Source organism: Leptonychotes weddellii, chromosome 5, assembly GCF_054177405.1.
Source record: "Leptonychotes weddellii isolate Sample4059 chromosome 5, ASM5417740v2, whole genome shotgun sequence".
NCBI classification, from domain to species: domain Eukaryota; kingdom Metazoa; phylum Chordata; class Mammalia; order Carnivora; family Phocidae; genus Leptonychotes; species Leptonychotes weddellii.
The window spans coordinates 102,824,305-102,836,839 of NC_138373.1; the positions used below are offsets into that span (position 1 = coordinate 102,824,305).

At 41.9% G+C, this 12,535-nt stretch overlaps 1 protein-coding gene across 9 annotated transcripts in view; it reads left to right on the forward strand.

The window, feature by feature from the left end:
* The first annotated feature begins 1,109 nt into the window (after positions 1-1,109).
* ATF1 (activating transcription factor 1) overlaps positions 1,110-12,535 on the forward strand; it is an 88,133-nt gene continuing 76,707 nt past the window's right edge. For 2 of the 9 annotated variants that reach the window (XM_031030066.2, XM_031030065.2), the window contains exon 1: positions 1,118-1,389. Coding sequence is in view for 6 of the 9 variants with exons in the window: in XM_081821669.1 (XP_081677795.1) it covers positions 8,005-8,097 (93 nt within the window). In the remaining 3 variants the exon portion in view is untranslated. Of the gene's footprint in view, positions 1,390-1,628; positions 1,754-7,996; positions 8,098-12,535 lie in introns of those variants that run through there. The other 7 variants (XM_081821669.1, XM_081821670.1, XM_031030064.2 and 4 more) reach the window with 7 other exon arrangements.

Sequence of the window (12,535 nt, forward strand, 5' to 3'; positions counted from 1 at the left end):
CAACTGAGCCACCCAGGCGCCCAGGCCATAAAGGTCAAAACCAGGAATGGCTCTATCCACTAAATCAAGTTTCCTGCATTGGAGATCTCAAGCCAGTAAAACTCCAGAAAAATCCTGGAACTTATTTCGTCAAGAGCACACTAAAAGGTTTATCATTTATCATTTGTTATTATCACTGTAAAGCCATAAAAATATTTTGCTAGGAAATGGATACAAAAAAAATTCAGAATAATGCAAAATCCCTTTTCCAGCAAGGTAGATACACATTTAAAATATATATATATATTAAAGATTTTATTTATTTGACAGAGAGAGAGCGAGAGAGGGAACACAAGCAGGGGGAGTGGGAGAGGGAGAAGCAGGCTCCCCGCTGAGCAGGGAGCCCGATGCGGGGGCTCGATCCCAGGACGCTGGGATCATGACCTGAGCCGAAGGCAGATGCTCAACGACTGAGCCACCGAGGCGCCCCTAAAAATATTTTTTAAAGTTTTTGCAATGTATTAAAATGACGGCGTGTAACATTTTATAACGCTCCACTGTAACAGTTGAAGTAAATGTTTCAGCGTGACACCCTTAGTGGAGCTCAAAACACTCTGCCGGCACCGTGTGTATGTGTGAAATCAATCTTTGGAGAAGATCCTTTCACATGGGATATAAAGGATGCAACTCAACGCAGTTTTATGGGGTTAAAAATAGGCTGCATAAACGAAGAGAAGATGAGGAGGGCAAGCCTCCATGCTTTAGTCACTTCTCTCTACGAGATCCGGGCAGGTGAGGCCAGGGACGACAGTTCTGGGTCTGACCACCTGACCCAGAGCAAGTAGGAGTTGAGCTGAGCTGAGAGCGACGCCACTGATAAAAAGTGCCTCACACCGAGCCCACCGAGCCAGCCAGGGCCTCCGAAAACAGACATGTGGGGGCAGTGCGGGCAGAGCTCCGCAAGCGAAAAATGATCACAGGCAACCTCCGCCTCCAACTCTCGCCGGAGTAACACCGCGGGGACACACACCTTGCGGTCCGAACAGACCCGGCACAAGATGGCGGCACGTCACGTGAGCAACGTGGTGACGTAGGACGGCGGCCCGCTCGGAGGGACTGCCTTAACCTCACCCCCCACGCTCACTTACTCAGTTTTGCCCCCCTCTCCTCCCCCGCCCCCGGCCTGGTGTAGATCATGCCGCCAGTGGCGGCCCTGACTGCCGAGGAAACGGTAGCCTAGGACAGTTGGCTGTTAAGTGACACTGATTCTCCCCGCTCCTCCTGACCCCTGAGACAGAGGCACGTCCCCCGCCGCGTGAGGGGGTGGGGAAGTGGGTAGAGAATTCGGATCCACCTGGGAGGGGGGAGTGGAAGTTCCCGCCCCGGACAGCGGCGAGGCGGCAGCCACAGGTAAGCAGGGGGCGGGGGTGGGACGTGTTCCCGTGTACCCGGGCAGAGGGAGGGCGCGGGGACTCGGCGCCGGCGGGGAGGGCGAGTCAAGTCTCGCGCCCGGTGGGGGGTCGCGCGCGGCTGCAGCGGTGGGGGAGGGGCGCGGAGGGCGCGCGGCGGAAGGGGGAGGGGCTGCCCGCTGTCCCCCGGCCGAGCGCTCTTCCGGTTCTCGCGCCTGGCCCGGCTGTTCCCCCTCAGTCGTCGGTCTCCCCTGCCTCCCACCCTCCCCCCCCAACCAAAATAAAACCGGAGACCTCCTCTCGGGGATGGCTTTCGCCTCTGAAGCGGCCCCTCTGCGGCCCAAGGCGAGCGCCCTCCGTCGAAGGTCTCGGGATTGGGCGGGGACGGCGGGGCGGGGAGGGCGGCGTGGCCTTGGCCTCCGCGCGTTTTCCGCCCAGCTTCCCGAGACCGGGTCTGTCCGGCAAGGAGCCCACGGAGCACACCGGCCGCCCTCGGCATGCGCGGCCCCGGGCGGCTGGCGGTGGAGGGCAGAAGCAGCCTTTGCCCGCAGGGAGCTTACAGTCCAATGGGGAGGTAGATAGTAATGACACAAACGCACGAAACAGTACTGAAAAGGTGTAGCTGATGGGCGAGGAAGGAGAGAGTGGGATGGTAGAAGCTCCTCTGTTTATCTCTGGACAGAGGATCAAGCCGAGGAAACTGTCTCTTTGCTTTTCTCTTGTATCATGAAACTAAGCATGGTAGGTCCCAGCATCAGCTACACGTTGGAGCGTGCAGCTTAATCTGCTCTAAAATCATTGTAGGTGTTAAATAATGGTGATTTTGTTAGTTTTTTGAGGAGCTGTGGGCTAGTACAGGTTTCCTCAGCTATCAGAAAGGGCATTCCTGTGAAACCTTTCCTTAAGAGAAATGGCCTGAAGCGAAGAAGCAGTTACCATTTATATGGAAAACATTTTCAGTGTTCTCAGACCCCCAAAATAATCTCTCAGGCTTTTCTGATACTTTAGGACTCATCTTACTAACAAAACAAATTGAGATAAAGTCCCGATGCTCACAGACGCAGTTCAAAGCTATGGAGACTTGGTGAGATGCTGAGTGCGGTTCTGGGGGAAGGAGTTTGGCAGGCCACTCTTGCTGTTGTGGTCCAGGCTGCCTCTGTAATGGCTGGCTGTGAAACAAACAAACGCTGAATGCTATTTTCACTTTTTTCCTGAAAGTGAAAATCCTCTTTGAGATTTCTTTCGGTTAGTGAAATCAGGTACTAGTGTAGGTTTTCGTAAAAGTGCAGTGCGGTAACACGAATTTTCGAGAAGTGGGGGATACCTGTAATGCTTATTGAGAGTATCCTCCTGAGGCTTTTTCAACGTAGATTGGGCAAGCATCTTTGTCAAACTGGCCTGGTTTGTGATGAGAGTTTGTATGCCATGTTTGTTTATGTTTGCAAAATGCATTTTATCTTGAGAATTTTGTTACCACCAGAAATAAGCAGTTTTATTAAAATGCTATTTTTCCTGTAGATTTTGTAATATACATGTTCCTTGGTGTCCCGATTAGAATTAGTACAGTTGTCCTAACACTGAGTGTGTTCGTTCTACTATCCTTTAAGGTTATGTTTGGTCTGTGATACATCTGTACAGTAGTACTATATCGCCAGTAGGTGGTAGTCCCGTCTAAAGATGCTTTTTCTTCACATATCCTACTTAATTACAATGAACTTCCATCTCTAGGGTTTTTTTTTTTTTTTTGTCCGTGTTGTCTTGATTCTAAAGCCAAGTTGAAGTAATTGTCTAAATATATTTCTTTAACTGTTACTGTGTTTCACTGCCCCCTGTGATTCTGCCCTTCTTACTGTGGTCTAATGTTAAGCTTCCATCTGCTGCCAGGAAATACATTATTTTCATAGAAAATGCCTTTGTACATGTACAGTTCATTCTGTGTTGAGCTAGTTTTTAACAGATTGTTGATCTTAACCTCAGTTTGAAGAGCAATAGCTGAAAAGAGTGAGCAGATGAAGATTATACTCTGACATTAAAAAATATATAGTATTGACAAACCCTACTAAACACATTGATTTATTCAGCATTAATAAATGTGCAAGGTATTAGTGCTATATTGGGAACAGGATATGGTCTTTGGCTTGGCTCCCTAGAGCTTGCATTCTGGTGGCAAGACCAAAAACAGGCCATTACACTACTGGGATAAGTGCCATGAGAAGAGGGGGTAACATGTGCTTTGGGGATACAGCCAGAGCTTCTTGACTAGTCTGAGGGAGTCATGAAAGATTGCCTGGGAGAATAACTCAAAGGAATAGGCCACATGAAGAGAAGGGGAGTAGTGTTTCTGCCAGAGGGAATGGCATGTGTGAAAGCCTGAGGGTGAGAGAAAGCAAGGCAGGCACATGGGAAGATCTGAAAGAAATTCAGCATGACGAATAGGAACAATTTTGAAGGGAGATCATGAGTTCACTTGTGGAAATGTCGAGCAAAAGACTCCTTGCCCTCAAGCTTATCAGTTCAGTATTCTCTATAGGTGAGGAAACTAAGACCTTCATTCATCAAATGAGAATACTAACTGTATTTGTTGATGTTTGTTGTTTAGTGCATACATGAGGGTCTCTGTTGGGCACAGAGCATACATTCATGATACAGGCCCTATCCTTAGGCACTTAAGACTGGGGGAAACAACACCAAAAAAAAAAAAAAAAAAAAGACTGGGGGAAACAGACATGCCAATAAACACAATTCAGAGTGTTAAGTGACCTCATTAGAAACATGTGCAGGGCACAGTTGAAGTGGGAAGGAAAAAAGGACCTGGAGCAGTTGCGAACTTAATGTTTGGGATGAAACTTGAAAAGAGTAGGAGTTTGCCAGATGGACAAGTTGGCAATGTTAGAGGAAGAGGGGCAGCATGGAATAAAAAAAAAAACAGGATTTTGAGTTAAAATAGTTCTGGCTTCAGGTCTTGTATTCACATCTTACTGTGAGATCCATAGTAAATGACAATTTCCTTGAGCCTCAATTTACACATCTCTAAAACAGGGAATCCAGGAATTGATATATAAAAAAGCTCTTCGTTTAGTGCCTATCATGTAATATTCATTTCTTTGCAAATTTTCTTAGAAGTACCATGCCTTTTACTTAAATTCTTTATATATAGTCAGCAAGATCACAGCCTGCTGCAGTTTCTCAGCCTCCCAAATTCGTTCCTGTTGATGGCACTTCTGAAGCTGTGTTTCACTGCCCCCTGTGATTCTGCCCTTCTTACTGTGTTCTAATGTTAAGCTTCCATCTGCTGCCAGGAAATACATTATTTTCATAGAAAATGCCTTTGTACGTGTACAGTTTATTCTGTGTTGAGGTAGTTTTTAACAGATTGTTAATCTTAACCTCAGTTTGTAGAGCAATAGCCGAAAAGAGTGAGCAGATGAAGATTATACTCTGACATTAAAAAATATATAGTATTGTTTACAATGAGATGTAACTATAAAGCTTTTCATTTTGGAAAAAAAAAGCTGACTAGTTGATTTCTCTTTAAAAAATTATAGAATAGGCTATCTTATTTTCCATTGGAAATGTGGTTGTAATAATTGTCCAGAATCTTATTTGCTGACTGTAGTGGCTTTTACTAGGAAATATGTGTTGTTTTGTTGATTGTGTTAGTTTCCATTAGATATAGGATTTCTTAATAATATTGTTATGGAGGAAAAATCAGTGAGTCACAGTGAAACAGAAAAGTATCATTTCCAGTAATTTAATAAGGTTTTGAAAAATCTTTTATAGTTTCTTCCAGTGCCTTAGCACTATATATTTTTTTCTTTTCTACATTCTAACATGTCTTCTGAAATGGAGTGTTAAAAAAGGCATTTTCGGCTGCCTAGCTGTCTCAGTCAGTAGAGCGTGTGACTCTTGATTTTGGAGTTGTAAATTTGAGCCCCACACTAGGTATAGAGATTACTTAAAAATAAATCTTTTTTTAAAAAACGCATTTTCAGTACAGACAGTATGGAGAAAATACATAATTGCAGGTTTGGTGCTGTCTCTGTGTTTTGTCTGTGGGATTATACTTGTATTAGTGGAGATTAAAAATCACTGCTCTTCCTAAAGAAGGGACTGTATGTAAGCTTAAAAGCAGTTGAAGAAACAATATAGGAAGCATTAGATGAATTTGGCAAAATTAAAAGTTTTAAAATAATCATAGTTAAGTCACTTAAGATATTTGTATCCACATGATAGAGATGAAATTTATATATATATATTTTTAAAGATTTTATTTATTTATTTGACAGAGAGACAGAGAGAGTGTGAACACAAGCAGGGGAAGTGGGAGAAGGAAAAGCAGGCTGCCCGCTGAGCAGGGAGCCTGACGCGGGGCTCGATCCTAGGATGCTGGGATCATGACCTGAGCCGAAGGCAGACGCTTAATGACTGAGCCACCCAGGTGCCCCAGAAATGAAATTTATATTATGAAATATTAGGGACGCCTTTGTGGCTCAGTCGGTTAAGCATCTGCGTTAGGCTCAGGTCATGATCCGAGGGTCCTGGGATCGAGTCCCGCCTGCTTCTCCCTCTCTTGCTCTACCACTTGTGTGCGTGCTCTCTGACAAATAAATAAAATAAAATAAAGAAATATTAAAGACTGGGGTGCCTGGGTTGGTTGAGCATCTGACTCTTGATTTCGGCTCAGGTCATGATCTCAGGGTCCTGGGATCCAGCCTCACGTCAAGCCCCACCTCGGGCTCTGCACTCAAGAGATTCTCTCTCTCCCTCTCTCTCTGCCCCTCCACCCGCTCATGCACACACTCTTTCTAAATAAATAAATAAATAAAACCTTTAAATATATTTTTAAAAAAGAAACAGGCCAGTAAGAAAACACTAAGATTTGGTGATAAATGGATGGATAAGTAATATGAACAGATAGCTCACAAAACTAATGGAGAATTAAAGAAGTGTAAAACAGTGTATTGTTTTCACCTATCATTGCTTTCTCATGTGCTTCTGATGGACTGTAATTCTTTCAGAAAACTTTAAGTATTCATACTCCTTGATCAAGTAATTCTCCTTTTTGGAATATATCCTCTGGAAATAATTTTAATTATGGAAAAGTTTTATGTACCAAAGTTACTAATCATAGTATTATTTGGTAAAAAAGAAAATGAATTATGTATATTCACTGGTTGGATTATTATGTAGCCCTTGAATATACCATATTTTGTTTATCCATTCATCTCTATGCGCACTTGGGTTGATTCTACCATTTGACGGTTGTAAATAATGTTGCTATGCACATGGGTGTACACATATATCTTTAAGACCCTGCTTTCAGTTCCTTTGGATATATACCTAGGTGCGCGATTTCTGGATCATACAGTCATTTTATCTTTAATTTTTTGAGTAACTACCACAGTGTTTCCCATAGTGGCTACACATTTTTTGCATCCCCATAGTGCATAAATGCTCCAATTTCTCCACATCCTCACCAACACTTATTTTCTGTTTTGTTTTTTTTTTTAAATATTAGCCATCCTAATGGGTGTTGAGATGATATCTCATTGTAATTGTGATTTGCAGTTCCCTAATGATTAGCGATATCGAACATCTTTTCATGTTTGCTGGCCAGCTCCCTCTTTTTTTCTTTTATGCCTTTGTATGTAATAATTAAAAACCTTAAATTCTGCCCAAATCTTTTAGCAGTCTTTTTCTAAGTGGTTGTCCTTCCATTTGACATATTCCATCTTTCATAAGCCATTTATTCTCATTTTTACCTAACCTACATATCCTGCAGTTGATTATCTAGATCATCTAGATCTTTAGAACCTCTTTAGTTATGGTTGTACTTATTTGTTCAGCTTTTACTTAATGAATTCTCTACGTAGAACTATACGTGCAATTAGAAATTGTTCCCTAGACTGAAGAAGAATGCTTGTGTCCATGGACGGGAAGACTATCATACTTCTTTTTTTTTTTAAACTGCATTTTATTTATTTTTTTAAGATTTTATTTATTTGAGAGAGAGAGAGCTAGAGAGAGAGCACAAGCAGGGAGGAGAGGGAGAAGCAGGCTCCCTGCTCAGCAGGGAGCCCCATGTGGGGCTCAGTCTCAGGACCCTGAGATCACGACGTGAGCCACCCAGGCGCCCCGACTATCCTACTTCTTAAGTGGGATAACATTTGAAAATTTAGTCACAATAATTTATGTATATATGTGCCATGTATTAAATTTTAAGATGTTCACGTGGATCAAAATTTTTGATATTGCAAGGAATGCAATATGCTTTGAATATGCAAGGAAAAATCTTTACTATCTCTGTTCCATAGCTACCAGTTCTCTTCCACAGAGGCAACCAGGTTGCCAATTTTTATACAACTATGCAGTATATTATACATATTCTGTAGTGCTTTTTATTTGCCATTTCTGGAGATCTTATAATTAGATCTCTACACAGAACAGAACATCAGAACATATTGAGTCTGGATAAATTGAGCTTAGCCCATAGCATAGAAAAACTTCATCTTGTTCCTCTGAAAAAGTACACGTTAAGGAAAGAAGTGTCTTAGGATTTCTTGAAAATGAAGTTAGAAATCATCTTATAACTGACTTTTTTCCCTTGTAGTTGATTATGGAAGATTCCCACAAGAGTAACACTTCAGAGGCAGCGCCGCAACCTGGTTCAACGGTTCAGGGAGCTCATATTTCTCATATTGCTCAACAGGTAAGGCAGGATCTAGCCAAAATATTGAGCTAATGAGGAATATTTTGTGAAAAAGAACCAAGCAAAAAGAATTGTAAAACGTTGAAGTGTATGGAAGGAAGGTAGATTTGATTTAAACATCCTATCAAGATTATTTCAGTTTTATTTTCTTCTATACAACATTTAATGTTGTTACAATAGGTATATACTTTTCAAAACTTGAAGTAGATTTCATTTTATGTGGTACATGATTATTTCGATTTTTTTCCAGACTGATTTTATTTCTGCATAAGAAAAATGAAAAATTATTTATCTCTTTGAGCTAACTTAAACAGACTAATAGTTTCAAGAGGCAAACCATCTTCAATTCAGTAGATTTATTGTGGATATATAGGAAATCTTTTGCTGAACTGGAAAATAGGCCTATACATTAGCAAATTTAAGTTGATAGGCATGCATATTGCAGAACTCATATTTTATAAATTTCAAATTGTCTGATCCATGCACGTGACCCACTTCAAGGAAAACAGCGGATGGTATTTGTTGCCAGTGATAAGACTTGAACTTTCAAGCAAAAATTAGAATTTTGGAAAACTTGTATTCACCATTGTAAACTTGAAAGTTTCCCAGTAGTTACAGATTTTTTAGTTACAAAATTGTGTTACAGAATCATGCTTGGGTATAAGATTCATTAAGAGTGCAAGGTAGACCAGTGGATTTTATTTTATTTTCTTTTAAAGATTTATTTATTTGAGAGAGAGAGAACACAAGCAGGGAGGAGGGCCAGAGGGAGAGGGAGAAGCAGACCCTCCGCTGAGCAGGGAGCCTGATGTGGAGCTCAGTCCCAGGACCCTGGGATCGTGACCTAAGCCGAAGGCAGGTGCTTAACCAGCTGAGCCACCCAGGTGCCCCATACCAATGGATTTTAATGTTAACAGAAGATATAACATTAAGGGGCACCTGGGTGGCTCAGTTGGTTGGGCGTCTGCCTTCGGCTCAAGTCATGATCACGGGGTCCTGGGATCGAGTCCCTGTCGGGCTCTCTGCTCAGCAGGGAGTCTGCTTCTCCCTCTCCCTCTGCTTCTTCACCCCCCCACCCCCACTTGTGCTTGCTTGCACATGTTCTCTCTTCCTCTCTCTCTCAAATATATAAAATCTTTTTAAAAAGTACGTAACATTAAGATTGTATATTGCAAACAACCTTTAAGAAACTACAACCTGTTAAGTTTCAAAGAAGAATATCCACAATTATCTGAAAACACTATTAAAAACAGTCCTCCCTTTTCCAACTTCATATATGTGTGAGGCCAGACTTTCTTCATATACCTCAGCCAAAACAACATATGGCAACATATTTAATGTAAAAGCAGGTAAGAGAATTCAGTCATTTTCTATTAACTCAAACATTAAGGTAATTTGCAGAAACGGAAAATGTCATTCTCTCACTAATTTGGGGGTAGGGAAGTTTAGTCATGTAAATAAAAACATATTATTTATATTAGTGTCTGATTTATATTACTTCAAAATGAACTGTGTAATATTTTTAAAATTTCTGTTTTAATTTTAAGTGTGTTAGAAGATTAAAAGCCCACATAAATAATAATTCTTTGGGGTACTCAATAATTTTTAAGAGTATAAAGAGTCCTGAGACCACCAAAAAAAAAAAAAAAAGAGTCTTGAGACCAAAAAATTTGAGAAACAAGGCCCTAAAAGATTAATCCTTCAAGCTTGATGCATTCTTCTTTATTATTTGGCTGTATCTGTGTAGAATAATGGTATCTTCTCCAGATAATGCTGGAAAAACAATTAGGGAGTCTTTCAGCCATCTTTCTGTTAATAGAGCCCTTCACAGAAATGTTTAAATTCACTTGGCTTACTTGTATACTTCAGTTATTTTGGTTAGATGTGAATGTTTTCCAGGTTTCCTTAGAAGCATATTTACAGTGAGATGTAGAATAAGTACATTTCTAAGTGGTAAGTAATTTTGTAGTGATTTTGAAAAATAATGTCGCTGCCTTCATGTCCGAATTCTTGTGGCTTGATGACTTCATTAGACTCTAAATATTGTAAGGAAACCATATCTAATGCAGTAATATTTATTCATTCGTTCAGTATAAGCTGGGGACATAGCAATAAACAGAAGTTTCAGCTCTTGTGGACTTCTAATTTTGGGGAGACAGGCAATAAAACAGATATCAGTTCATAGTATGTACTGTGGGGACTAATAAAGCAGGGTAAGAGGGATGGGGATTGGTGGGGAGGGGGTGGACTTTGACCACATAAAGTGGTCAGAGAAGTCCCGTTAGTGGAAAGAACTCTTCATTTACATGAACTAACAGTTGTAAAATGCTGAGACTGATACGTGCTTGGCATAGTTAAGGAACAGCACAGAGGCTGGTGTGGTGGGAGACAGATGAATGAGGGGAGAATGATACAAGATGAGGCAGGGAGGTTTGGGGTAGGAAGGGAGAGTGCCAGGTAAGGTAGGCCTTACATGCCACTGTAAGGCTTTTGGCTTTTAATCTTGATGAGATGGGAGTCCTTTGGAGTGTTTTGAGTAAAAACATTATCTGATGTTTTAATAGGATCATTTTGGCTGCTTTGTGGAGTAGAAGCAGGAAAACCAGTTAGGAGGCTGTTAAAATAATGTGCATGAGAGGTAATAATGTGCATGAGAAGTGATAATGGCTAGGATCAAGGTAGTAGTGGTGGTGGTGAGATAAAGTTAGATTCTGGATATGATTTGGTTGTAAAGCCAGCGGTGTTTACTTTTGGATTAGATGTGGGTTTTATTTTTTTATTTTTTTATTTTTGTTAAAGATTTATTTATTTATTTGACAGAGAGACACAGCGAGAGAGGGAACACAAGCAGGGAGAGTGGGAGAAGCAGGCTTCCTACAGAGCAGGGAATTGCTCTGTATCGATGCAGGGCTCGATCCCAGGACCCTGGGACCATGACCTGAGCCGAAGGCAGGCGCTTAACGACTGAGCCACCCAGGCGCCCCTAGATGTGGGTTTTAGAGAAAAAAAAGAAGTTAAGATCCTACAGCTTTTGGCTTGAATAACTGTAGGAATGGAGTTGCCACTTATTAAGATGGGCAACACTGGAGCATGTTTTTCTTTTCTTTTGGGGGGCATATTGGCAATCAGGGATTTGGCTTTTAGGCATGTTAAGTTTGTGATGCTATCTGTATTACTTTTCTGTGCTACAAAACAAATTACCACAAATTTAATGGCTCATAACAACACATGTTATCACACAGTTTCTGTGAGGGCAGAAACTCCTTTGCTAGGTTCTCTCTGCTTCAGTGTTTCAAGTTGCAATCAAGGTATGGGCTGGGCCTGGGTTCTTATCTGTGGGTTGGACTGGAGAAGAATCATCTTCCAACTTCACTCAGGTTGTTGGCAGAATTCATTTTGTTGCAGCTGTAGGCCTGAGAGCTTCAGTTTTTTGTTGGTTGGAGGCCACCCTCAGATCTTAGAGGTCATCTGCAATTCGCTGCCATGTGGCCCTCCCCATAAGCAGTTCACAGCATGGCAGCCTGCTCCATTAAGTCCAGTGAGAGGGTGAGAGTGAGTTCGCTAGCTTGTATAATACCATACGACATAATCAAGGAATTGATATGCCATTCCTTTGCCATAAAATGTAATCATGGGAATGACATCCCATTGTCTTTGCCTTACTGATTAGAAGCAAGTTGCAGGTCCCTCCCACACTCAAGGGGAAAGGATTATTCAAAGGCATGAATACCAGGAGGTGGGAGTCATGGGGGCCACCTTAGAGTTTGTCTGCCAAACCATGCAAATAGATTTATCCAGTAGGCAGCTGGATATATATGATCTGGACTCCAGAGAAGTCCAGACTCTAGAAATGTAAATATAGGAGTTGTGGATATATAGGTGGTATTTAAACTCACAAAGTGATTTCTGGCTTCTGCTTAGGATATAGAAAGCTGAAAAGAGTATTGCTCCCATCCTAAAATAAGAATGAGCTGTAATACACAGTCATAACTTCTCTTGACTCATCGGAGGTGGGATCTGGCTCATCTGTAACAGAGCACAGGAAGAAGGCAGGGTTGTCATACAAGGGTAAAGAAGCATTCAGCTAAGTTTTGTTTTTTTTTTTTATTTGCGAGAGAGAGAGAATGAGAGAGAGCACGAGAGGGAGGAGGGTCAGAGGGAGAAGCAGACTCCCTGCTGAGCAGGGAGCCCGATGTGGGACTCAATCCCGGGACTCCAGGATCATGACCTGAGCCGAAGGCAGTGGCTTAACCAACTGAGCCACCCAGGCGCCCTCAGCTAAGTTTTTTTTTTTTTAAAGATTTTATTTATTTATTTGAGAGAGAGAATGAGATAGAGCATGAGAGGGGGAAGGGTCAGAGGGAGAAGCAGACTCCCTGCCGAGCAGGGAGCCCGATGCGGGACTCGATCCCGGGACTCCAGGATCATGACCTGAGCC